The sequence below is a fragment of the Coptis chinensis genome, chromosome 8 (genome assembly GCF_015680905.1).
Source record: "Coptis chinensis isolate HL-2020 chromosome 8, ASM1568090v1, whole genome shotgun sequence".
Taxonomy (NCBI): Eukaryota; Viridiplantae; Streptophyta; class Magnoliopsida; order Ranunculales; family Ranunculaceae; genus Coptis; species Coptis chinensis.
This window is the reverse complement of record NC_141463.1, coordinates 91872106-91896754: the sequence shown is the minus strand read 5'-3', so window position 1 is coordinate 91896754 and position 24649 is coordinate 91872106. Positions and strand designations below refer to the sequence as shown.

Sequence of the window (24649 nt, the reverse complement as noted above, 5' to 3'; positions counted from 1 at the left end):
ATATACATCTGCAAGAATCTAGGCTTGGTTCCTTCAGCAGGAGTAAGGCTTCCAATTCTATGGTACACACCACCTTGAGCACGAAATTTATAAACTCCTTGTTCTTCATTAGCCAAATCCCTATCGAATTGCACACCCATCGACGTGAACGAAAAGACATGATTGTAGGGCGGATTTGACGTCGAAAATCACAACTGATAGGTGTTTGGCCCTCAAAAAGTGCTAAAATTTCTGGTGGGGATGCGATCTGAGTAAGCAAAATCTTTCCAGATTTACAACAAAAATCAGATGTCTCTCGACTGAACAAAGCGGCCATGCAAAATCTGCAGGTCCTTGTCAGATGAAACGCAACAAACGCGCTTGAGTCTCTGAAATTCCTCGCACAGTTTCGATGTCTACGCATAAAAGTGGTGACTGGAGTCTGTTGAACCCCACTATAAGTATCTAAAATCTGAGAAGTAATGTTCTGATCCCTCGCAACTGCACCGACTGCATTTGTCTGTCTTTGTTCGTCTCTCAGAAGTCTTCTTCTTGCACGCCTTCTAACATTTTGTGTATTTATTCTCTCAGCATCAATAGAGCAATCCATTCTGTCACATTCAATTTTAATCTAATTCATGCGTAAGTCCAAATAGGAAAAAATGTAATAATGAATTAAAGGAAGATGTAGAAAATGAATCGATGAATTAATGTAAATCAAATATATAATCCTAACCATAACAATTTATCTATGCACTGATGAAGCGACTTAATTGACAGCCGCACCAAATTTCTCTATGAGAAGCACTGATGAAGCGACTTAATAGCATGAGATGAAGCAGTTTTTTTTTTGTAAGCGATTAATTTCGGGTGAGTTATAAACCGTTTTGTTTTAAGAGGTTTTTTTTTTTTTAAGCAGATTATCGAAGTGAAAGGGTGCGACGTCGGTTCGGAGAAGAAGTTCGGTTTACCCTTTTTTTTTTGGGTAATATAGATGAGATAAGCGAATTTGGGAGTAAATTTGGAAAATATAACGCGTATTTTTTTTAGCCAAACTTGTTGAACCAAAAAACCGTTTTTTTGTGGGGAGTTCGCTTTCTTTATTAGAATAGATGTATGTTGAGATTGGAAAGTTCGACAGGTTTGTGAAGGTGGAGGAGTTAAGAAGAAGGGTATTTGTGGAAATGGAGAAGGAGGAGTATGTGCAATTTGTTTGGACACTATTTCTCTTGAAGAAATGGCTCTTGTCAAAGGTGGCGAACTTGCTTACTGGTTTGTCTCTCTTGTGAATCTATTAGCCTTTTTTTGGATCAGTTCTCTCTATTATTTGTTATTGTTGGATATTTGTAGTGTGACTTGTATATCCTGAGATGGGCAACTTACCATGAAAAGCCTTGTTGCCCTCAGTGTAAGCATCCATTTCAGTTCCTCAACATTCATCGCTCTCTCGATGGCAGGTAGAGCAACAGCTTCTTTTATCTTTTTGCATATGTTGGAGAACCATGTTTGCCTTGTGATATACTAAAACTGTACTTTTCTCAGGATCCATGATTACATGTTTGAAGAGAGTGTTTGCCCGCTTCTTAGAGCAACCTGGTTTACACCATTGACAGTAGAAGCTCATGAAGAAGCTAATGAAGAGTTTGAAGATGTTTATCCCTACTATGAGGACGATATGATATTGATGACCTGGATGAGGTTTTCTACAACAGGTCATCAAGTGTTCGCATTGGCAATTGTCGCTGGGGAGATAATGGCTATGTTAGGGGAGGGCGTATTGAAGCAAGGCCTATCAACCGCTTTCAAGATCCTGATGCTGGTCCATCTCGTGGTCCTAAGAAGGAGGCAGTGAAAGATGCAACTGGGCGACGGGCAAAAAGGGCACTGAAACGTGAAGCAGCCGATAAAGCTGCTGCAGCGAAACACCAAAGTCACCTGCAAAGGTTAGGACGCAACTGATTCCTTTCCTGGAAGAAAGGCGTTGTATATTTTTTACATAAAACCTGTAAATAATGATTAGTGATAATGATGTCATAGCTTCTTTGGTTGAAGTGGTTTGATACTCCGGTTGCCACCCTGAGACCGGCCATTTGTCTGAATACAAATTTTATTCCCATAACCTCCTGTCCTTGTTATATGTTTGAAAGTTTCATAGTTCATCAACGTACACCGATGCATTCATTGTGTATATGGCTCAGTATATTTGCCTTGTTTAACCCATCTGTAGCAGGTTTTGAAATTCTACTTTCCTCTAATTGGTTCTGCTCATAAAGGATTGGATGTTTATTGGATTCCACTCAATTGTGGCTGTGCTCTCGAGTATTGAGATCATATTTTGTACTAAGCGTAGGAGTACAGGCCTTAACGGTGGTTTGATTAGGGAACGGTAAAAAAAAATCCTAATATATGAAGGCAGAGAACGTAGCTCGCATGTGGGAGATGACTCGGGGACTGGATATTGTTTTGAATTTTGTGATGCTTGAGTAAGGGATGATTAAGTGTTGGTTGTTTGTATATGTCAATACAATCATACATCCCATCGTTTGTCTGGAAAAATTAAAATAAATCAAAAACACAATTTGATCTGTATATATATCTGTTGTGGTAATCACTATCGAATTTGTTAATATTTAAAAACTTGAATTGAAGAATGCTTTTTACTGATGAAAGGAAAACACACATGAGATAAATGGCCGAGAGATGGAAGACTAAACCAACAGTATGTGGGAAGGTTTTCCTCCTAACGTCTCAAATGAATTATGCAATTTGGATGACATCAAGATTCCTGAAATTTTGCTTAAATGTTCAATCCTAAAGTTTTGTTAACATCTTTTATTTCCTAATATATCTTGTGTTGATTTTCTTAAAAAGACGGGATGCTGGCAAATATACCTGAAAAGTCTTGATGGGTGGCTTGTTGAGAATTGTGAGCTGGTTTTCCAACTCAATATCTTTGTTATCAGAAAAACTTCTCCCTCCTTCAACACCATATTGGAAAAGAATTAGGGCCAAACCCAAAACCACTATATTGATGATAACCTCCAAACTACTCATGATAAATTTTAAGCAACCCTCCTGTTTCTATGTGGAAGCGGAAGTATTTATCATGTAAGGTTAAATATTGAGATGCATTGCATTAATTGCAATTTAATAAGACCAGGATCACAAGGATTCTTACGATCATTCAACTTTTAGGCAAATGAATTTCAAACCAAAAGTATAGCCAATCCATCAAACTTTGCATAGATCCTATCGACACAGCTAAAAGCGTTTCTAAGTACTTATACTTTTAAGTCCATATGTTCTCCATCGGATTGACTTCTTTCTCTTTCAAATACATGAGAGGGGTTGACGTCGACTATTAGACAAGTGGTGGGAATAAAACAGGCAAACTTCAAAATTATGAGTGCTTTTGATTAATTTCCTACTCTACTTAATATGTTGATATTCATTCACCAATGATTCAGTCACATTTACTCTCAAACAACATTTACCCAACACTACAGTTTACAGATTATCGAAAAATACACACACTACAATTTACTGCTTTGCTCATACATTCAACACCCAATTGACGCGTTATAATATGTTAACTGTATGAAAATCCACATAACAGCAAACCTTGAAGTAGGTTCACTTGCACAATAACTGTATTTATTTTTCTGGAAACAGCACTTTATTACACCTCACACTTTCCTCCAGGTCCTCCAAACAAGAATGACGACTTCAGGAATACAGCGCCCGGATCATATAATTCTAGACCATAACAAGTACAACGTCAATATAACTCTCAAAACTATGTACAGGAGTGTAGTACATCCAATTTTCATCCTCATAATGAAGTGATCGAATATAGCAGGCCCTCTTATAGTCATCGTGAGGATAGTGTCCATTCCCCATTGGTGGACTATCATTTGGTGGCCCTCCTGCAAAGTCCTCCCCAAGCAATTATAGAAGCACCCCCATGTAGTTGTGGAAGTAGAGACTTTGTAGAAGCAATTATAGAACCACCACCATCATTACGCGGGGTGGCTTCCTCCTAACCTCCCATATGATATATATAATTGGACTTGCATTTTTACATTTTAATGCTTACAGATTGGAAGGCTCTTTTATCTTCCATTTTTCCATACAAACCACATGAGAAGCTCAGACCAAATTGTAGACTAATCGAGTGCTCAGGTCAAATTTTCTGACGGTTAAATTGTATTTCGATTATGGAAGATGTAAAGTGCAAAGGCTGAAACTAACCCTATCTATAATGGACACACGGGTGCTAATAAACAGAATACAACTATACAATTACTCCAACAAGGTATAAAGTGAGGGATTTTCTAACTACTACACCTGAAATGTCTTGATGGGTGGCTTGTTGAGAATTTTGAACTGTCTTTCCAATTCGATATCTTCTTCATCTGATAAAATTCTCCCTGGCAAAGAATTAGGGCCAAACCCAAAACCGCTAAATTGATAATAACCTTCAAACTACTCATGGTAAATCCCAAGCAACCCTCCGGTTTCAATGGTGGAAGTAGAACTATTTGTCATGTATATATAAAGTACTTAGATGAAATGCCATTACTTGTAATTTGATTCTATACTTGCTAATGAAGTAGGTTTTGATTTTTTTGTATGACCAGGATAGGAAATAATCTTTGAGTGTTTACAACCTTCAAGCTCCAACTGTATAGCCAACCCATCCAATTTTCCCTATGATTATATTCTTACCGTTTTTTTTTTTTTTTTAGTTAAACAATTCTTACCGTTTTGGGAATGTACTATTCCCTGAAATTATGGCTATGTTTGAAGTGAGGGAAATTCCGGGAACACCCTGAAAGCCCTTGACGGGTGGGTTTTTGAGAAGGCAGGAACTGTGAGGAAGGTTTCGACTTTCGAAGATACCAATCCGACCAAGAAGACAAAAGAGAGATATAAAGTTATAAACTACCAATGGATTATGGAGATGTGATGAGATGAGATGAGAGAGAGGTAGGGAGGGGAAAACGATTGATCCTGTGGGAGAAGAACAATCAAGAGGGTTCTGATTTTTTTTTTTTTTTTGAAGAAGATAGACAAGTGATTTTTTCTCCCCCATTGCAAGGGTCACTCGCTATCTCGTTATTGTGTAATTGTGTTCAGCGCTTAGAATAAGAGAAAACGGTTTTAGAAACAATGCCACACTCAGGTTAAGCACTTGGAAGTTTTTTGTGCACATTGAGATCAGTAATCATTTATCCTACCAAACACTAGAAACCCAACAGTAATCACGCCCAACACAACACTTATCTCTCCCATTGTATTCTACTTGTTATGTTCATATTCATTGACCACCCATTGTAGATTACTCCAATGATTTGATCACATTTGTTCTCAAAAAACAGATACCCAACACTAGAGTTTACTACTTACTTCCATGTCAAAAAAACAAAAAAAAAAAACCCCAATTGACGCATTTGATCAAACAAATTAACAACAACTCAAGTCACACAAATAAAACATTAAAAACGACTAGAAAAAAAAGTATGTTATGCACACATACAAAAGAAAGAGATGGTACTTGAATTACAAGGTTTTAAAGCTTTTCACGCACGTACTCATTGTGTTTTTGAGTTGCAAAATAGCCAAGCTCTTTGCTCTCTCTCTGTCTGCGCAGAAGGTGCAGAGCAGAGCAGGAAAACGTTAACAATGACTTGAATATCTGTTATTATATTCTGTGAGTGGATTTGTGTGCTTGTTGACATTTCTGTGAGCCAAAAAAAGTTTATTCTACAATTTGAAGCAACAAAAAACTACAATTTGAAGCAGGTAAAAGAAGAAACAAAAAAAAAAAAACGATTGTTGGGTAAAGATTAATGGAGAGATTGACTCATAAGCCAACAAATTTGAAGACTGAAACCAAATTATTCTACAAGTCAAGCAGCCAAATTATTCTACAAGTCAACCGAATTATTCTACACGGCAAGATTAATGGAGATCATGACAGGCAAGACCAAGTACACCTCGCAATGCTCCTAATTCTACAATTTACAAAGATGATTTCAAAGGCAATATTAATGGAGATCTTAATAGGCAAGAAAAAAAAATTGAAGACCAAGTATACGTCGCAATGCTCCTATATATTACTACACCACATACCTTTTAGTTTATACAATTCCCAAAGATGATTTCAAACCTTCATGCATTTACATTACTTAACTTTTACATCATCTTCTTAACAAAACCTTCTATGGCCACCTCTGGAAATGAGACTGATCTTCACTCTCTAATTGCTATTAGAGATGGAATTCAAGGCGGCTTAACCTCGTGGAACCAATCTTTCCATTTCTGTCAGTGGCAAGGCATTACATGCGGCAAGCGTCATCAAAGAGTCATAATTTTGGATCTTTCCAGCCAGAGTTTGGTTGGATCGATATCGCCTCATATTGGAAACCTCACTTTCCTAAGGTTCATCAACCTATCACACAATACATTCTACGGTGAGATCCCACAAGAAATTGGTCGGTTGTTTCGTCTTCAAGCACTCGATCTGGTCAATAACAATTTCAAAGGAGAAATTCCAGTCAATCTAACCCAATGTACTGAACTCTTGAGCATTGATTTAAGTTTGAACAAATTGTCAGGGAATATTCTGGCAAAGCTTGGCTCATTGTCAAAGCTTGAATTCTTGATTATTGATCAAAACAATCTGACAGGAGTGCTACCCCCTTCTTTAGGTAATCTTTCGTTGCTTCAAACCTTCTCCACACTTGATAATAAATTGGTTGGAAGTATTCCAGCCAGCTTTGGTAGACTGTCAAGCTTACAACAATTCAGTGTTTCAGTTAATAGACTGTCTGGTGAGGTCCCTTCAACAATTTTCAACTTCTCATCCTTGAATATCTTATCAATTGCTGGTAACCAATTTAGTGGTAATCTTCCACCAGACATGGGCATCACTCTTCCTAATCTTGTACAATTCAATGGTGGTATAAATCAACTTTCTGGACTACTCCCAGTTTCATTAGCTAATGCTTCTAAACTTCAAATATTTGATATTCCAAAAAACAATTTTAAAGGACAAATTCCAAAGGATTTTCAATTCCCTCAAACTATTGAACGGCTAAATCTTGGACGTAATCATCTAGGAACAGGAGAAGCTCATGGTTTGAGTTTTATCACTTATTTGACCAACTCCAGTAATCTAAAGGAATTGGGTTTGGACCAAAACAATTTTGGAGGTGTTTTCCCGAACTCTATTACCAATCTCTCCCACCAAATGGAGGAGTTGTATCTAGGAGGAAATCAAATATCTGGAATTATCCCAGAAGGAATTGGGAACTTGGTCAGTTTGTTTGTATTAGGTCTCGAGTCTAATAACTTTTCCGGTAGTATTCCATCTTCTATTGGAAAACTTCATAGTTTACAGGGGTTAAATCTGTTAGAAAACAAATTGTCTGGACCGATCCCATCTTCTCTAGCAAACAATACTAAATTGATTAAATTGTTTTTAGGAAGCAACCGACTTGAAGGAAACATTCCTTTAGGTCTTGGTGCTCTTCGCCAATTGCAAGAACTGCGTTTGGAACAAAACAGCCTAAGTGGTACCCTACCAAAAGAAATTTTTAACCTTCCTACTCTGTTTCGCCTTTCCTTCTCTATGAACTCCTTAACTGGTTCCCTACCTTTAGAAGTAGGAAAACTAACAAATCTTGTTGCACTGGATGCGTCTGGAAATAAGTTATCTGGTTTATTGTCTAGTACTCTTAGTGATTGTCTGAGTTTGCAATTTCTTGACTTGAGTGAAAATTTGTTTGAAGGGATAGTTCCTCAATCTTTGAGTTCTTTAAAGAATGTCGAAGAGTTAGATCTATCAAGGAACAACTTGTCTGGTGGAATTCCAAAATATTTGGAGGACTTTACGTATCTCCAGAGGTTGAATCTATCCTTCAATAAACTTGAAGGTGAGGTGCCAGTGAACGGGATCTTTAAAAGTGCAAGCAATTTTTCAGTAACTAGGAATTCTGATATCTGTGGGGGTATATCTGAACTGCAATTGCCGCCATGCCGATTTAACAAATCAGTAAAAGCAAGGTGTAAAAAACATGGAAGGTCCGATCCTTCCGGGATAGCAATTTTGATCGGTGTGGTCGTGTTCATTCTTTTGGCATCGGGTTCTCTAATATTTTACTTGAGAAGAAAAAGTAAACTTAAAGCGGCTTCTTTGCCATCATTTAGTGATCGGCATCTCAAGGTCTCTTATGGAGATCTTTTCTCAAGCTTGGCGGGTGGATTTTCTCCAAAGCTAATTTTTTGTTGGTTCGGTGGTTTTGGCGGTGTGTATAAGGGAATGCTTAACCAATCTGAAACCGTTATTCTTTGTTAAGGTGTTCAAACTTCAATTGAGAGAGGAGCTTTAAAGAGTTTCGTGGCGAGTGTGAATCATTGTGTAATATCCGCCATCCGAAACCTTGTTAAGATTCTAACTTCTTGCTCTAGTGTGGATTACAAAGGAAATGAATTTAAAGCACTAGTCTTTGAGTTCATGCCAAATGGAGGTTTAGATAAGTGGTTGCATCAAGAGATTATCGAACAAGATGAAGAATCGAATTTGAACTTACTTCAAAGACTAAATGTCGCCATTGATGTTGCTTCTGCGCTTAGCTATCTTCATCACGAGTGCCATGTTTTGGTTATTCATCGTGATCTAAAGCCAAGCAATGTGCTTCTTGATAATGATATGGTAGCCCATGTTGGTGATTTTGGCTTAGCAAAGCTTCTTTCGGGATCAATAGAGAACTTGCATGATAATCAAAGTATCTCAACAGGGGTAAAGGGATCTATTGGCTATGCCGCTCCAGGTAAGAATTTAAAGATCAGCGTATGTTGATTTCAGTCCTTTTTACAATTCATAAATGCATGAAAATCAATATCTGGCATACTGCATTAGTTTTAATCTTTCCGTGCAGCCACATTTTAGTGAAACTCAAATCCTTTTGCCTCTTTTTTATTCCCTGTGTTAAGTTCGACACCATTAACACCCCAGTTACAGGAGGGCCTTGGATAGTTGGATGTTTTAAGCTCCAAAGCTTATAGCATGGTTATTTAGATAGTCAATCGGAAAATAATAATTATGTAGATATCTTAAAAGAAGAAAAAGGAATTGGACGTTAGAGCAAATGAAAAGTTGTCAAAAAATCTATTAACTTAATCTAATTATTTTTCAATCCATGTTAGTTGAATTAAAACTGTAAAGATTGATGATGAATAAACTGTGAATGTGGTGGTAATTATGCTAGTTTGGTTACTTTTATTAATATCTTAACTGACGATTGTGGGGACCTTTTTAATCTCTCTATAGTAGAATGGATGTAACACATTACGGTATTACTATTATATATTTTTTATTTATTTATTTTTCTTTTTGCTGGACAATGGTTCTTAATATACATTTTTTTTTTTTTTCATTTAAATGGTTTACTAAAAACTAGTGATTGATGTATATATTGCAGAATATGGTATGGGAGTTGATGCATCCATACAAGGTGACGTGTACAGTTATGGAATTCTGGTGTTAGAAATGTGCACAGGAAAGAGACCAACCGATGAGATGTTTAAAGGCGGTTTATGCCTTCATAACTATGCTAGCAACGGTTTGCAAGCTCAACTTATAAAGATTGTAGATCCAATACTTTTATCTGAAGGAGATGACACTTTAGGAGAGACTAATAACATCATAATCGGCAGTCATAGAAGAACAAAACTGCTAGAGTGTATGACTGCAATAGTCAGAATTGGGGTTGCATGTTCTGTGGAATCACCATCAGAGAGAATGGATATTAGAGATGTCTGTAGGGAATTGCACGCTATCAGAGATACATTTGTTGGTACTACGATTTGCGTAGAACGTAACTGACTCCAATGACAGTTTAATTGAAAGGTAAAGTCGCATCTCTTACAAAATAAATGAATATGAAAGAGATAGAGAGAGCAGAAGAAGTTAAATCGGTGTTTTTCTATGTAATTTTTCTTTCATTTATGTTCTTCTGAAACATTCATTACTTGGTTATTATGCAATCTTTGTTCAGACCAACTCAAATGGTCCCTTATCCTTGAAAAAACTATGAAAATCTTCCTCAAGTGGCCCACCATACCGTATTTCTCTATCTGTAACTGAATTTTGCACCGTGTATATGCAACTAAAGATGCTGGGTGGCTTAGGTCTAGCCCCAGAGGCAAGTTGACGCCACTCCTAATGGATCACAATCCTTATCCAGCCACTGGCACTTTAGTTTGAAAAGTTTATCATTTGAAACTTTGACTACACTAGACGCCACTCTCACTGACCTGGCATTTAACACCAGAAGCCACATAGTAAACATGAGCCTTGCCGCTAAGTAAAAACCTAATACTTTTTTCTTGAATCACTGGGCGGCATTGGACTCCCTCGAATTGGACTGCAGACTTATTGGCTGAGCTCTTTCCGAAACTATTGTTCTGAACACTAAGAGGTGCCCAAAAGAGGATATATACTTAGTTTCCAGATTGCAAATATTTTTTGACTGTTTGGTGTGCACTTATTTCTATCTTTTTTTGTTTTGTTTTCCCCCTATTCACACACACACAGACACAAGTAACTTATAATTGATAAACCAACAACAAGATTGGGATTCACAGTTGTGGAGTGTCGAACTTCTACACCCTTCAGTCCCTAGTTTCCTGCCTCAGTTGCGTAGGAGCAATTGCATGAGTGGCCTGAATGAAACACAAAGACTATCATGTAGGGGCAAGACATACCAAGACTAGATAGTAGAGATGTCACTATAAAGATTAGTATTTGCATCCCAGTTAATGACAGTTTTAGAGGTACACAAACTCATCATCATCATACCTGCCTTAATTTCGCACGAACATGGGTCAGCACATGAATTATCTATTTTCAGTCTTTATTATTGTAAGCCATCTGACATTTTAGTATTTTACAGGTAAAAGCAACTGTGAAATCTAAATTAAACTAGAGTAGAGATTCTGATTCCTATAAGCATCCTCGCTTCTTCTGCGCATCTTCAATGTGTTGATGATATGCATTATTCTTGTTCCTCTTCTCCACTACAAAGATTAGTGTCTACATTCACGGAGGACAAAGATGACATTGCAAAATAGTTGTGGAAGAAATAGAAGGTCATATTCCAAAGACTAATACCATAGCTTTATGTCTTCTATTTCACTTGGGAGTTGGGGAATATGTGTTTTGAGTTTTAATGGCAATAACTGGTGGTATAAATGGATTTGAGGGGTTGATAATTAATATTGGCCTCATAACAACAGTTGCAAAACAGTTGTATCTTTAAAAAAGACTTAGGGTCCTTGTTTAATGTTAAAATTTTCAGTTATGTAATGTTTATGATCAAATACCATCATACCTTTTTTATATTCTTGATCTCATGTTCTTGTGTTTCCTGTAATTTCTTGCAAAAACATGGAAAAGAATTTATACTTACAGAGTGAGGCATCCCTAGGATGCTTACATACTAAGGCATATCCTTACAAACTGCAAGATAATGGAAACTCTGTTTAAGACTTTCCTGAGCTCAAGAATGGAGCAATTGCCAATTCAGGAAATGGTGTTGTGGAGCCTGCTAGTCCATTGAACAATGAGTCGTTTGCACCTCCAAATGAAAGTTATTATAGACCTGTCTACCAGCAAGATATTTGCATGTGGTCGAACTTCCATCCTGATTTTCACAAAGTGCAGCAGAACCAATAGAATGGCTTTGAGAGCTTTAGTTCGCTGAATCGGGAGTATAATTTTCCTGTTGGAGGCAGAGTTAAGTATCTGCCCTTCCGAATGTTCTCTCAATGTTATCCGCAAGAGTTCCAATTTCAAGAGTTCCAGTATTTTGTGGTTATGGACTTTGAGGCAACATGTGACAAGGATAGGAATCCCCATCCCCAGGAGATCATTGAGTTTCCATCTGTTTTAGTGAATAGTGTGACTGGACAACTAGAAGCTTCTTTTCAAACATATGTGCGGCCTGTATATCATCCACACTTGAGTGATCTCTGCAAGGAGCTTATTGGTATCTAGCAACTTCAGGTTAGTTTGGAGTTTATTTTGCAAACTTCATTCTATTATATTGCATGGAAGGAAAGTTATAGTTCTAGCCCGCTCCTAACAGAAAGTTATAGTTCTATTATCACGTCCATTAATTTATAGTGCACATTTTACTATATGACTGGGTCATTGGCATTGGCCAAGAAGATGATCCATGTGAGGGTACTTTACAGTGAATTATTAATATTTTTCATTATATGAGGAGAAAATATTTTTTGAATGAAATATTAAGTAGTTGACACAGTGACACCTCGTCAATTATATGTATGTTAAAGAGGGTTAGATGAACCAATAAGGAAGGCCATGGATAAGAGAAGGTTGATTCAGGATATTCTAACACTCGAGAAGACTCTGAAAAGTCCGAGGTTGCTTAAGCTTTTAACAAATTAAACAACTTCTATCGATTTTTTAATAAATCTTGCAGAATCGTTCTTCAGTTTCATTTGCGGTTGTGACAAAAAGTAAAATAAAAGTGCATCAATCAAGTTACTTGCTTTGGAATCTGGGTGGGCCTTTTCATCAGAATCTACTACTTCAATAGGCTGCAATACGGCTTTAATTAGGTCAATGATGCTTGTGGCGCATGTATGTTTTATAGAAGAAAGTGATAGAATATGGTCAAGATATGTAGGTTCTCGATTAAGAGCCTCTTCACCTGAAATCAGAATATGATTAAGATATGTAGGTTCTCGATTAAGAGTCTAGTGAAATTCAATGGAATGGTTATAGCTAGTACATTTTGGGTTCCACGTCCTGCACCTGATTCCCTACAACCGTAGGAATGATACCCCACTTATCGTGTTACGCGATGCAGATCTATCACCCTTACAAACTTCTGTCAGTGGGTGGGTCTCATGGCATCTTAAAATGATTGCATGTTTAAAGTCCTGAGAAAAGGTTGGCTACCAGGATCTCTTTCACAGGTTTCTTTGTGTTTTCATGTGTGGTGAAAGTTTGATAAAGAATTTAGTGCTTCCCACATGTCCTCTAACATATGATAATATTCTTCCTGGGTGAGCAGGTGTGTTTGCAATAATTGATAGTTTATGGAAAAGCAGTGGTAATGTTTTATTAGGATGTTTATTGCTTGGAAATCTAAGATAATGTTCTTCATGTTCGCCATTTTCCCATTTTCCCATCTTCATCGTCATTCTGTTATCTATGGAACTGCTAAGGACAGATCTCATTGTTAACGTTTGTCAATAGTTGAGTTTTTGCTTACAATTTTTAGTGTTCTGTTCCTTGAACCTTGATTTCTGATTTTCTGAAACTAGTATCTATTTATTAGGGTCTTTTGATTTTGTTCCCCTTGAACTTTACGTGATTGCACACATACAAAAGTATGTTATGCACACATACAAAAGAAAGAGATGGTACTTGACTTACAAGGTTTTAAAGCTTTTCACGCACGTACTCATTGTGTTTTGAGTTGCAAAATAGCCAAGCTCTTTGCTCTCTCTCTCTCTGCACAGAAGGAGCAGAGCAGAGCAGGAAAACGTTAACAATGACTTGAATATCTGCTGTTATATTCTGTGAGTGGATTTATGTGCTTGTTGACATTTCTGTGAGCCAAAAAATGTTCTGTTTAAATATCAAAACAAATAAGTACATAGGGGTAAAAGAAGAAACAAAAAACGATTGTGGGGTAAAAGAAGAGGCAAGATTAATGGAGAGATTGACTCATAAAAGCCAACAAATTTGAAGACTGAAACCAAATTATTCTACAAGTCAACAAAAGCAACCAAATTATTCTAATGGAGATCTCTTTTTAAAGTGGATCCGAGCTTTTTAAAGTTTTGAAGACTGAAACGGAGGATTCACATTTGTAAGTCAATCAAGTACACGTCGCAATGCTCCTATATATTACTACACCACATACCTTTTAGATTATACAATTCGCAAAGATGATTTCAAAGCAGGCATTTACATTACTTAACTTTTACATCATCTTCCTACTCTTCAACCAATTGATGTCACTAACAAAACCTTCTATGGCCACCTCTGGAAATGAGACTGATCTTCATTCTCTAATCGCTATTAGAGATGGAATTGAAGGCGGCTTAAGCTCCTGGAACCAATCTTTTCATTTCTGTCAGTGGCAAGGCATTACATGCGGCAAGCGTCATCAAAGAGTCATAAGTTTGAATCTTTCCAGCCAGAGTTTGGTTGCACTACACCATAATAGGATATTTGCAACACGCACCTTTTTTGCTTTGCAACGCTTATTTACCGTTAGTAAATTGCCAACGCTAAATAAGCGTTGGCAATGTTGTAAAGCGTTGGTTTATTTGAGTGAATTTCCGGAATTAATTGCTAACGCTTAAAAAGCGTTGGAAAAGTGTTACAAATCCAAAAAACCAAAACAACTTCGAAATTTCAAAAATAGAGAAACAAAAAAGAAATCGTCGTCGGTATGTCAAAATAGAAAATCTCTCTTTCTCTCTCACAGCCGCTGGGTTAGGTTAGGGTTTTCTTATCTTTATTTCCTTTTCAACAAAGAGAAGCCTTCATTCTACGTTCCATTAGACCATTCTTGAAAAGAAAACACACTTGTGTACCGGAACCACCATATAGATTATAGAGCACGATGAAATGGAGAAAAGAGAGACGGGGTTTGGAAGCCACAATATGCAATTTTACCACCCCTTTTAGTTCTATTTTATAATTTCTAAACCTAGGGTTAGGGGTTTAGTATATGAGAAATGGGGTTTCTTGGTTTTACTCTATGTTGGCCATTCAATAAACTGTTTGGTGGTTAATTTTGGAGGAAGTCGTGGTATGATTATGCTCATCGGTATGGATTGAAAGAGATGAAAGTTCGACCGCACCTTATCCTTGCTTTACTTGCACTTTCGGATCCACGAAAAATAGTGGATTTGTTCAAATTTGCTCAAATTTGCTCAAGCTCGAATCCTTTCTTCCTAACTTTTCAGTTCTCAAGGTAAGACCTTTTCGGTTAGTTTATTTGTTCATTTTTATTGTTCAAGCTCTCACTCACTTGTCTTTGTGGCATTTTGCTGCTTCACTCCCTCTCTCAAATTCTCGATTTCTCTCCTAAATAGTAATGAGAGAAAAATCTAACCTTGGTCAAGAGTGCCCATCTTCCTATTATGTTTTTAGGGTAAAAATAGTTTTGAGTTGAAGAGGGGTTAGGGCTGAATTCATCTATGATCTTTGTTGCTTTGATTGCACTTTTGGGGTTTGATTTCTACTTCTAGAATTTCAAATTTGAGAAATGTGCCAAGAATCTTGTTGGTTATTATGGCGATGGATCTAAGAAAGCTATGGTTCTTTGAGATTTTGGCATCGATCAAAACGGGGCCAGGTATGACAGCTAGATTGTGAAAATTAAGTTTGAGTGTATTTTGGGACTTGGGTATTTTTCTTTGGTTGTGAAAATTAAGTTTGAGTGTATTTGGTTTCATAGACAGCTAGATTGTACAAAGTGTATTTGTATCAAGGTGGGAATTGGAATGTTGGTTAAGATAAATGTTGCACTGCCCTTTCCATCTTGTACTCGTGACGAAGGAAATGCTATCCCTTCCCAAATCTTCTTTTGTGCTAATTGGTATTCTAGAAGCCCTTGGACTTCTTTCTTTGGGATGTCTGGCGGAGGTATATCTGAAACTTAGATCGTAGTTAGTATTACACTTAGCAGTGATTACGATTAAGTAGAGATCATTATTCAAATTCAATGCTCCAGGGATCTAACTTAAATGTATATTCCATTTTGTTCCTGTGGTTTATTGATACAAGTGAAACTTTGCTTTTATATAAGTCGATATCGAGCACCATAAGCAAAGACGTGTTGTTCTCCTTTGTTGAGCTTTTAAAGGGTGGAAAGGTACAATTAGTTGGTGCATTATTAATTTTTTGTGTACTAATGAGTTTTGCATACCCTTTTTCAAAGCAATGCTTCCGGGGACCAAATTTATACCAATATTAAGTCGTGATGTTGATTTGTAAAGTTCAATTCACTTTCTTCCAATTTGCAAAGAAGACTTAGATAGTAACATACTCATTATGACCCGTCAAAGAGTACACGAGCTCCATCTTCATTTTATGTTTTTAGCTCTTAAAATCGGCATAATTGTTCATACTCTTTACGATTTGAAAATGAACAAGTGTTACCCAATTATCTGACCATAGTTAGACTCAAAAAGTTAGTTATGTCTCGATATACAAGAAAAAGTTAGCTAGGATCTACACGAAGTTGATTTAGATCTGAAAAATGGGATTGATGGTAATGAATCCGGGTTGTTGGGTAGAAATTCCGCATTGTGGGAGCCATTCCTTCGCTTCAATTGCAGAGTAAAGGGGATCGCATTCATGGTATTAATCTGCATTCTTCTAGGGCCCCTACTTGCTCCACATAATAATTAAACTATTGGGATTAGTTGTTATTCAAGACATAAGCATAAAGGAAATTACATATATTAAATGTGATCATCATAGGACTTAACACATTTATAGACACGAGTAAGCTCTCATGTGAATCCATATACATCTACTTGCACAAATTCTCACGGAACCTAAGACGTTTAACTCATACGCATCGAAACTCTTGGATAGTTACCAGCAGGTACTCTAGGAGAGACTTGTTTCAAACCCACCTGACCTATTAGAGCGACTTTTTGGCTACCGTGGCTCCAAAAGATGAGGAGGTCGGGCTATCATATATCACAAACTTGGTTCCCAAAAAATTCGATCCGCCAAAATAGCAAAAAGTGAATTGAAGCCCAACATAAAAGGAGAATGTGACCATTTATTTTGTTTATCATTTGAATCTAACCTCAACTTCCCAATGTAAGTCTAACCTCAACCTCATTTGTTGATATTTTAAGCGCTATGGCTGTACCGGTTGAGCTATCGGATCCTTGATTCGTTAGTTAAGAGTGCTAGTACTAGTTTGAATAGTAAAGTTGTTAGTCGAAGATTCAACTTTACTTGCTCCGTTAGCTATTGATCTTTGTTTTATCTGTGGTGGATAATGTGAAAGTTGATTTAGTTGATTTGAGAGATGTTAAGATTGTTAAGAAACTTGGTGGACTGTTGACGATCACGGAGTTGGTTAAAGGGTTGGTTTTGATAAGAAGGTTAGTCATTATTTGGTGGGCCGACTTCGTGTTGAGAATGCTAAGATTCTTTGTGATTGGTTTCAGATTTCGCCACCCAAGACTGATATTGAGCAGTATTGTGGTTTCGGATTATACACATAAAATGGATAGGATTTTGAAGGAGGAGAGGAATTATATTTTGGGGATGATTAAGAAGATTAAGGCGGACGGGTGTAATGTTTTGTTGATTGAGGAAAAGAGTATTTTTGAGGGATGCGATTCACGGATCTGTCTTTGCATTATCTTTCTAAGGCTAAGATTTTGGTGGTTAAGGATGTGGAAAGGGATGATATTGAGTTTATTACCAAGACTCAATTGAATTGCTTGCCTATTGCGAATATTGAACATTTTCGCGAGGAGAAGATGGGTCGTCTTGATTGTGTGGAAGAGGTTTCTCTTGGTGATGGGGGAAGATTGTGAAGATTACCGGGTATTAAGGATATGGGAAGGACAACGACGGTGCTTGTTCGTGGGTCGAATCAATTTGGTTACGGATGAGGTCGAGAGGAGTCTACATGATGCTTTGTGTGTGATCCGATGTTTGGTGACCAAGAAGTTTCTAATTGCCGGTGGTGGTGTGGCCGGAAATCGAGTGTCGAGGCGACTTGGTGCTTGGGCTAAGGTCTTGCATGGGATGGAAAGTTATTGTGTGCGGTCATTTGCGGAGGCTCTTGAAGTTATTCCATATACTCTTGCCGAGAATGCGAGGTTTGAACCCAATAGCTATCGTGGATGAGCTCGAACCGACATGCACAGGGGTGAGATCAATCTTTGGGATCAATGTGAGGAAAGGGCGGATTACAAATATCTTGGAGGAAAATGTGGTTCGGCCATGCTTGTGAGCACCAGTAGCTATCACATTTTAAGAGTCGCGTGAGGATGATCCCGAAGATTGATGACATAATTACAAGAAGGTAGAATATATGAGTATTGCCACTCATTAGAACCGCTAGTATCTTAACTGCTTTTTATTTTTAGGTTTTGTGCACTTTCGAAGTTTTTGTTGTTTATCATTCTTTCGGATCGGCTTCCAGGTGATCCTTGAAACTCTTTTCGCTTATTGCATATTTTTTTGCCCTGTTCTCACGCCCCGGAAATCGATTTGTAGGCGTGATTCGATATTGATTGTTGCCCTAATTGTTTTTCCTCTCATAAGTCGACAAGCCGAGGCCTCTAATTGCTTTCATGATGTTCAAATTCTTGGAGTCACCCGGGGAGTTTGGACTAGTTTAGTAAGAACCCCTTAGTGTTGATGCTATGCTCTTTTTCTCAAAAGTCGACTAGCCGAAGTCGTTTAATACCAAAATATGTTTGCCAACTTTGTATGGGAACCTCCTGTTGTTAAGGTATTCAATGTTCTTTCCCATGTTGCTTTGTTAGGTTTCTTTTTACCTACATTGGTCGTGATTGCAAATGTCTCGGATAAATGCTATAAATGCGACAAATGAGGACTTGCCTAATTCTAAGTGTGGACGAGACCGTGAAGAACCCAAAGGTAAGGTTTTTCCAGCTAGTTGTATGGCGTTTGTAGTGTTATCTATCAAACATGTTACACTCGGCCAAAAGTTCAGTGTCTTCATATCCCAAGAGTTCAGTTGTTCAGCCTTCTGTTATTTCTTTTTTCATTCCACTATGCTATCTTTGGTAGTCACAGTGTTTTTAATTTTTCTTTGCATTGTTATTTTCTAATAGCTATTCATTGTATTGATAATCCAGTCGGAGAGTGCACAAGGAGATGCTCTTGCTAGAGCGATGGGTTGAGGCGTGGCGGGGGCAGGTTTCGTGGCGTGGAAGGGAATCTGGCGTTGAGCTTTTGGGTTTGAAGATGCCAAGGACTTCCTAGAGTGAAAGGAAGATTTTGAAAGCAAAAGGGTGGTTTGTTTAGGTGGGAAGTTTTGCTTCGTCCTTAATTTTGTTTGCTTCGGTTTGGAGTGAGTTTGTAGCTATATATATATTTGTCTAAACCATTCTTGTATTCATTGGATTCTTGTATTCATTGGTTATTGTAGGTTTAAATGGTCTCGCTACAAAATATGAGAAATTATTTTTTATTAGCAACCCATCAGAACGGTTTATAAATTACAAATGAATTTTAAATTATTTTTTTAAATTAACTAACAACTTTGCAACGGTTACAAACCGTTGGTAAAATTTTTAACAAATTACCAACGCTTAAAAAGCATTTGTGAAATTTCTGTTTGCAACGCTTTGAATTTCTGTTTGCAACGCTTTTTAAGCGTTGGAAATTTTTTTTTGCAACGCTTTTTAAGCGTTGCAAATATTTCCAACACTTTACCGACGCCATATTTGCAACACTTAAAAAGCGTTGCAAAAATTATTAGCAACGCTTTTTTGCCGTTGCAAATAGCCTGTTATGGTGTAGTGTTGGATCGTTATTGCCTCATATTGGAAACCTCACTTTCCTAAGGCTCATCGACCTAACACACAATATATTCTACGGTGAGATCCCACAAGAAACTGGTCGGTTGTTTCGTCTTCAAAAACTCAATCTATACAATAACACTTTCGAAGGAGAAATTCCAGTCAATCTAACACAATGTACTGAACTCAGGTACATTGATTTAAGTTGGAACAAATTGTCACGGAATATTCCGGCAAAGATTGGTTCATTGTCAAAGCTTGAATACTTGGTTATTGAAAGAAACAAACTGACAGGAGTGTTACCCTCTTCTTTAGGTAATCTTTCGTCGCTTCAACTCTTCTCCACAGTTGAAAATAAATTGGTTGGAAGTATTCCAGCCAGCTTTGGTAGACTGTCAAGCTTACAACAATTCGGTGTTGGAGCTAATTTACTATCTGGTGAGGTCCCGTTAACAATTTTCAACATCTCATCCTTGAATATCTTAGCAATTAACGAAAACCAATTTAGTGGTAGTCTTCCATTAGACATGGGCATCACTCTTCCTAATCTCGTCGGTTTCTATGGTGGTGCAAATCAACTTTCTGGACTACTCCCAGTTTCATTAGCTAATGCTTCTAAACTTCAAATATTTGATATTGCAGATAACAAATTCAAAGGACAAGTTCCTAAGGATTTTCAATTCCCTCAAACTATTGAATGGCTAAATCTTGGAGGTAATCATCTAGGAACAGGAGAAGCTCATGATTTGAGTTTTATCACTTATTTGACCAATTCCAGTAATCTAAATTTGTTGGGCTTGTTCCAAAACAATTTTGGAGGTGTTTTCCCGAACTCTATTACCAATCTCTCCAACCGAATGGAGAGGTTGGATCTAGGAGGCAATAAAATATCTGGAATTATCCCAGAAGGAATTGGGAACCTGGTCAGTTTGTTTTCATTATCTCTCCTTTCTAATAACTTTTCCGGTAGTATTCCATCTTCAATTGGAAAACTCCGTAGTTTACAGGGGTTAGCTCTGTCCGAAAACAAATTATCTGGACCGATCCCATCTTCTCTCGCAAACAATACTAAATTGAATCTATTGTATTTGGGAGGGAACAGACTGGAAGGAAACATTCCTTCAGGTCTTGGTGCTCTTAGCCAATTGCAAATATTGGGTCTGCAACAAAACAACCTAAATGGTACCCTACCAAAAGAGATCTTTAATATTCCCACTCTGCTTCATCTTAACTTCTCTATGAACTCCTTAACTGGTTCCCTACCTTTAGAAGTAGGAAAACTAAAAAATCTTATTGATATCAAGGTGTCTGGAAATAAGTTGTCTGGTTTAATACCTAGTACTCTTGGTGATTGTTTGAGTTTGGAAAATTTATACTTGGACGGAAATTTGTTTGAAGGGATAGTTCCTCAATCTTTGAGTTCTTTAAAGAATGTCCAAGAGTTGGATCTATCAAGGAACAACTTGTCTGGTGGAATTCCAAAATATTTGGAGGACTTTCCGTATCTCCAGATGTTGAATCTATCTTTCAATAAACTTGAAGGTGAGGTGCCAGTGAACGGGATCTTTAAAAGTGCAAGCAATTTTTCAGTAACTGGGAATTCTAATCTCTGTGGGGGTATACTTGAACTGCAATTGCTGTCATGCCGATTTAACAAATCTGTAAAGCAAGGTGTAAAAAAACATGGAAGGTCCGATCCTTCCAGGATAGCAATTTTGATCAGTGTGGCTGTGTTCATTCTTTTGGCATCAGGTTCTCTAATATTTTACTTGAGAAGAAAAAGTAAACTTAAAACGGCTTCTTTGCCATCATTTACTGATCGGCATCTTAAGGTCTCATATGGAGATCTTTCTCAAGCTTAATCGTGGATTTTCTCCGCCTAATTTTGTTGGTTCGTGGTTTTGGCGGTGTGTATAAGGGAATGCTTAACCAAGACGAAACCGTTGTTCTTTGTTAAGGTGTTCAAACTTCAATTGAGAGGAGCTTTAAAGAGTTTCGTGGCAGAGTATGAATCATTGCGTAATATCCGCCATCGAAATCTTGTTAAGATTCTAACTTCTTGCTCTAGTGTGGATTACGAAGGAAATGAATTTAAAGCACTAGTCTTTGAGTTCATGCCAAATGGAGGTTTAGATAAGTGGTTGCATCAAGAGATTAGCGAACAAAATGAAGAATCGAATTTGAACGTACTTCAAAGACTAAATGTCGCCATTGATGTTACTTCTGCGCTTAACTATCTTCATCACGAGTGCCACGTTTTAGTTATTCATCGTGATCTAAAGCCAAGTAATGTGCTTCTTGATAATGATATGGTAGCCCATGTTGGTGATTTTGGCTTAGCAAAGTTTCTTCCGGGATCAATAGAGAACTTGCATGATAATCAAAGTACCTCAATAGGGGTAAAGGGAACTATTGGCTATGCCGCTCCAGGTAGGAATTTAAAGATCGACGTATGTTGATTTCATTCATTTTTACAATTCATAAATGCATGAATTTAATATCTAGTATACCGCATCATTAGTTATAATTTTCTGTGCAGCCTCATTTTAGTGAAACTCAATTCTTTTTGCCTCTTTTTTCTCTAGTTAAGTTCAACGCCATTAACACCCCAGTTACAGGAGGGCCTTGGATAGTTGGATGTTTTAAGCTCCAAAGCTTATAGTATAGTTATTTAGATAGTCAATCGAAAAATAATAATTATGTAGATATCTTAAAAGAGGAAAAAGGAATTGGACGTTAGAGCAAATGAAAAGTTGTCAAAAAATCTATTAACTTAATCTAATTATTTTTCAATCCATGTTAGTTGAATTAAAACTCTAAAGATCGATGATGAATAAATTGTGAATGTGGTGGTAATTATGCTAGTTTGGTTACTTTTATTAATATCTTAACTAACGATTGTGGGGACCTTTTTAATCTCTCTATAGTAGAATGGATGTAACACATTACGGTATTACTATTATATATTATTTATTTATTTATTTTTCTTTTTGCTGGACAATGGCTCTTAATATACATTTTTTTTTTCATTTAAATAGTTTACTAAAAACTAGTGATTGATGTATATATTGCAGAATATGGTATGGGAGTTGATGCATCCATACAAGGTGACGTGTACAGTTATGGAATTCTGGTGTTAGAAATGTCCACAGGAAAGAGACCAACCGATGAGATGTTTAAAGACGGTTTATGCCTTCATAACTATGCTAGCAACGGTTTGCAAGCTCAACTTATAAACATTGTAGATCCAACACTTTTATCTGAAGGAGATGACACTTTAGGAGAGACTAATAACATTATAATCGGCAGTCATAGAAGAACAAAACTGCTAGAGTGCATGACTGCAATAGTCAGAATTGGGGTTACATGTTCTGTGGAATCACCATCAGAGAGAATGGATATTAGAGATGTCTGTAGGGAATTGCACGCTATCAGAAATACATTTGTTGGTACTACGATTTGCGTAGAACATAACTGACTCCAACGACGGTTTAATTGAAAGGTAAAGTCACATCTCTTACAAAATAAATGAATATGAAAGAGATAGAGAGAGCAGAAGAAGTTAAATTGGTGTTTTTCTATGTAATTTTTCCTTCATTTATGTTCTTCTGAAACATTCATAACTTGGTTAGAGCTTCAGCAAACAACAAACGGTATCTCACAGCTTCAACTGCTGGTGCTATTTTAAAATGCCCAAGTCTGAGACACAAAGCAAGGAGGGGAAAAACCAACCTCCACCAGGTCTCTACTCAAATTTTATCTGTTTTAATTTTTTTTCCCACAAACAGATACATATTTTTGTCCATCGTTTCATAGCAGTTCAAATTGAGTTTTTATTGAATAATTATGTTTCGTGATTTTGCCTTGTGTTGCTGTTGGCTTTGTGAGGAGTGTTGCTACTGATGGAAACCGTAAATGGAAAGATGAAAGGCAGAGGTCGTTTGTGGCATCAGTTAACTAGATCGTATTTCATAATATGTGATCTGTATTGATAGTAGTATTTGGTGGTGAGCGAATGCAATATACTTATTGACAAAATTATGTACTAGCGCTCAAGCATGTTCTAAATTGGATCTGAATACTTTTGAATTCTTGTTAAACGATATTGTTCTAGTTCGATTGTAATATATAATTCTCTTGCTATTGTAGCCTGTAGGTGTGGGGTGCCACTAACATGTTAAGTTGGCATTTCTGTGAGCCAAAAAATGTTTTGTTTAAATATCAAAACAAGTAAGTACATAGAGGTAAGAGAAGAAACAAAAAAAAAAAACGATTGTGGGGCAAAAGAAGAGGCAAGATTAATGAATCATAAGCCAACCAATTTGAAGACTGAAACCAAATTATTCTACAAGTCAACAAAAGCAACCAAATTAGTTTATAAAATTCGCAAAGATGATTTCAAACTTGCAGGCATTTACATTATTAAACCCCGTCGTTCTCAACCCTTCAACTTCTTCTTCTAGTTTATTACTACACCACATATATTACTAATGGAGATCCTGACAAGCAATGCTCCTATATATTACTGCACCACATACCTTTTAGTTTATACAATTCCCAAAGATGATTTCAAACCTGCGGTCATTTTCAATATTTAACTTTTACATCATCTTTCTACTCTTTAACCAATTGATCTCACTAACAAAACCTTCTATGGCCACCTCTGGAAATGAGACTGATCTTTATTAATGTATAAGTCAGGAGCATCAGAATAGAAGACTGAAGACAGTTACAACAGAATCCAGCTCAGCATTCCTGTAACAGAATGAAAACAGAATTAGTTAGATGAGTGAATGTAATAGGAACACTATATAAAGAGTATTCATTGTAATGAGAAAGATATAATGAAAAAGAGATCATTACTCAAATTATCATGGTATCAAAGCCATGTGCCATACGGCCATGAAAGCTTCATGAAGGAAGCTCGCTCATAGTTAAGATCAAGTCTCAAACATCAACTTCACTCATCTCACGCTTTCAAGTTCATCAGAAAGATAAGATCTTGAACCTTTGACAACAATGCCTGAGGTAAGGGATGCTTAGTTGCAATGGTATTATGTGCATATCTTGGATTATGCTT

General features: G+C 37.0%; 4 protein-coding genes, 1 long non-coding RNA gene and 3 pseudogenes across 7 annotated transcripts in view; 7 read left to right on the top strand and 1 right to left on the bottom strand.

Annotated features, from left to right (window-relative positions):
* Positions 1-1102: 1102 nt before the first annotated feature.
* LOC147484377 (uncharacterized) lies at positions 1103-2098 on the top strand (annotated as a pseudogene). Its single transcript, XR_015205548.1, has 3 exons — positions 1103-1251; positions 1330-1436; positions 1522-2098. The product of XR_015205548.1 is annotated as an uncharacterized LOC147484377 (transcript).
* A 1420-nt stretch (positions 2099-3518) lies between these two features.
* On the bottom strand, positions 3519-13979 carry LOC147484375 (uncharacterized). The gene is made up of 2 exons (XR_015204419.1): positions 13457-13979; positions 3519-4409 (listed from the first exon to the last, which is right to left on the bottom strand). It is a non-coding gene; the product is annotated as an uncharacterized LOC147484375 (long non-coding RNA).
* On the top strand, positions 5888-8341 carry LOC147484376 (uncharacterized). The gene has a single exon (XM_086576288.1). The coding sequence runs from the start codon at positions 6140-6142 to the stop codon at positions 8339-8341; it is 2202 nt and encodes a 733-aa protein (XP_086432414.1). The 5' UTR covers positions 5888-6139.
* On the top strand, positions 8399-23712 carry LOC147484371 (putative LRR receptor-like serine/threonine-protein kinase At3g47570). The gene is made up of 3 exons (XM_086577174.1): positions 8399-8816; positions 9468-9895; positions 23202-23712. Exons 1-2 carry the CDS (start codon positions 8501-8503, stop codon positions 9869-9871), a joined length of 720 nt encoding a protein of 239 aa, XP_086433300.1. The 5' UTR covers positions 8399-8500; the 3' UTR covers positions 9872-9895; positions 23202-23712.
* LOC147484366 (uncharacterized) overlaps positions 10837-24649 on the top strand; it is a 71748-nt pseudogene continuing 57935 nt past the window's right edge. Inside the window, exon 1 of the transcript XR_015204416.1 lies at positions 10837-12052. The product of XR_015204416.1 is annotated as an uncharacterized LOC147484366 (transcript). The remainder of the gene's footprint in view (positions 12053-24649) is intronic.
* On the top strand, positions 16302-18105 carry LOC147484374 (T-complex protein 1 subunit delta pseudogene; annotated as a pseudogene).
* On the top strand, positions 19578-21431 carry LOC147484373 (uncharacterized). Its single transcript, XM_086576287.1, has 2 exons — positions 19578-19647; positions 19760-21431. The coding sequence occupies exon 2, from the start codon at positions 20097-20099 to the stop codon at positions 21429-21431; it is 1335 nt and encodes a 444-aa protein (XP_086432413.1). The 5' UTR covers positions 19578-19647; positions 19760-20096.
* On the top strand, positions 21487-23669 carry LOC147484372 (putative LRR receptor-like serine/threonine-protein kinase At3g47570). Its single transcript, XM_086577173.1, has 2 exons — positions 21487-21999; positions 22644-23669. Exons 1-2 carry the CDS (start codon positions 21684-21686, stop codon positions 23045-23047), a joined length of 720 nt encoding a protein of 239 aa, XP_086433299.1. The 5' UTR covers positions 21487-21683; the 3' UTR covers positions 23048-23669.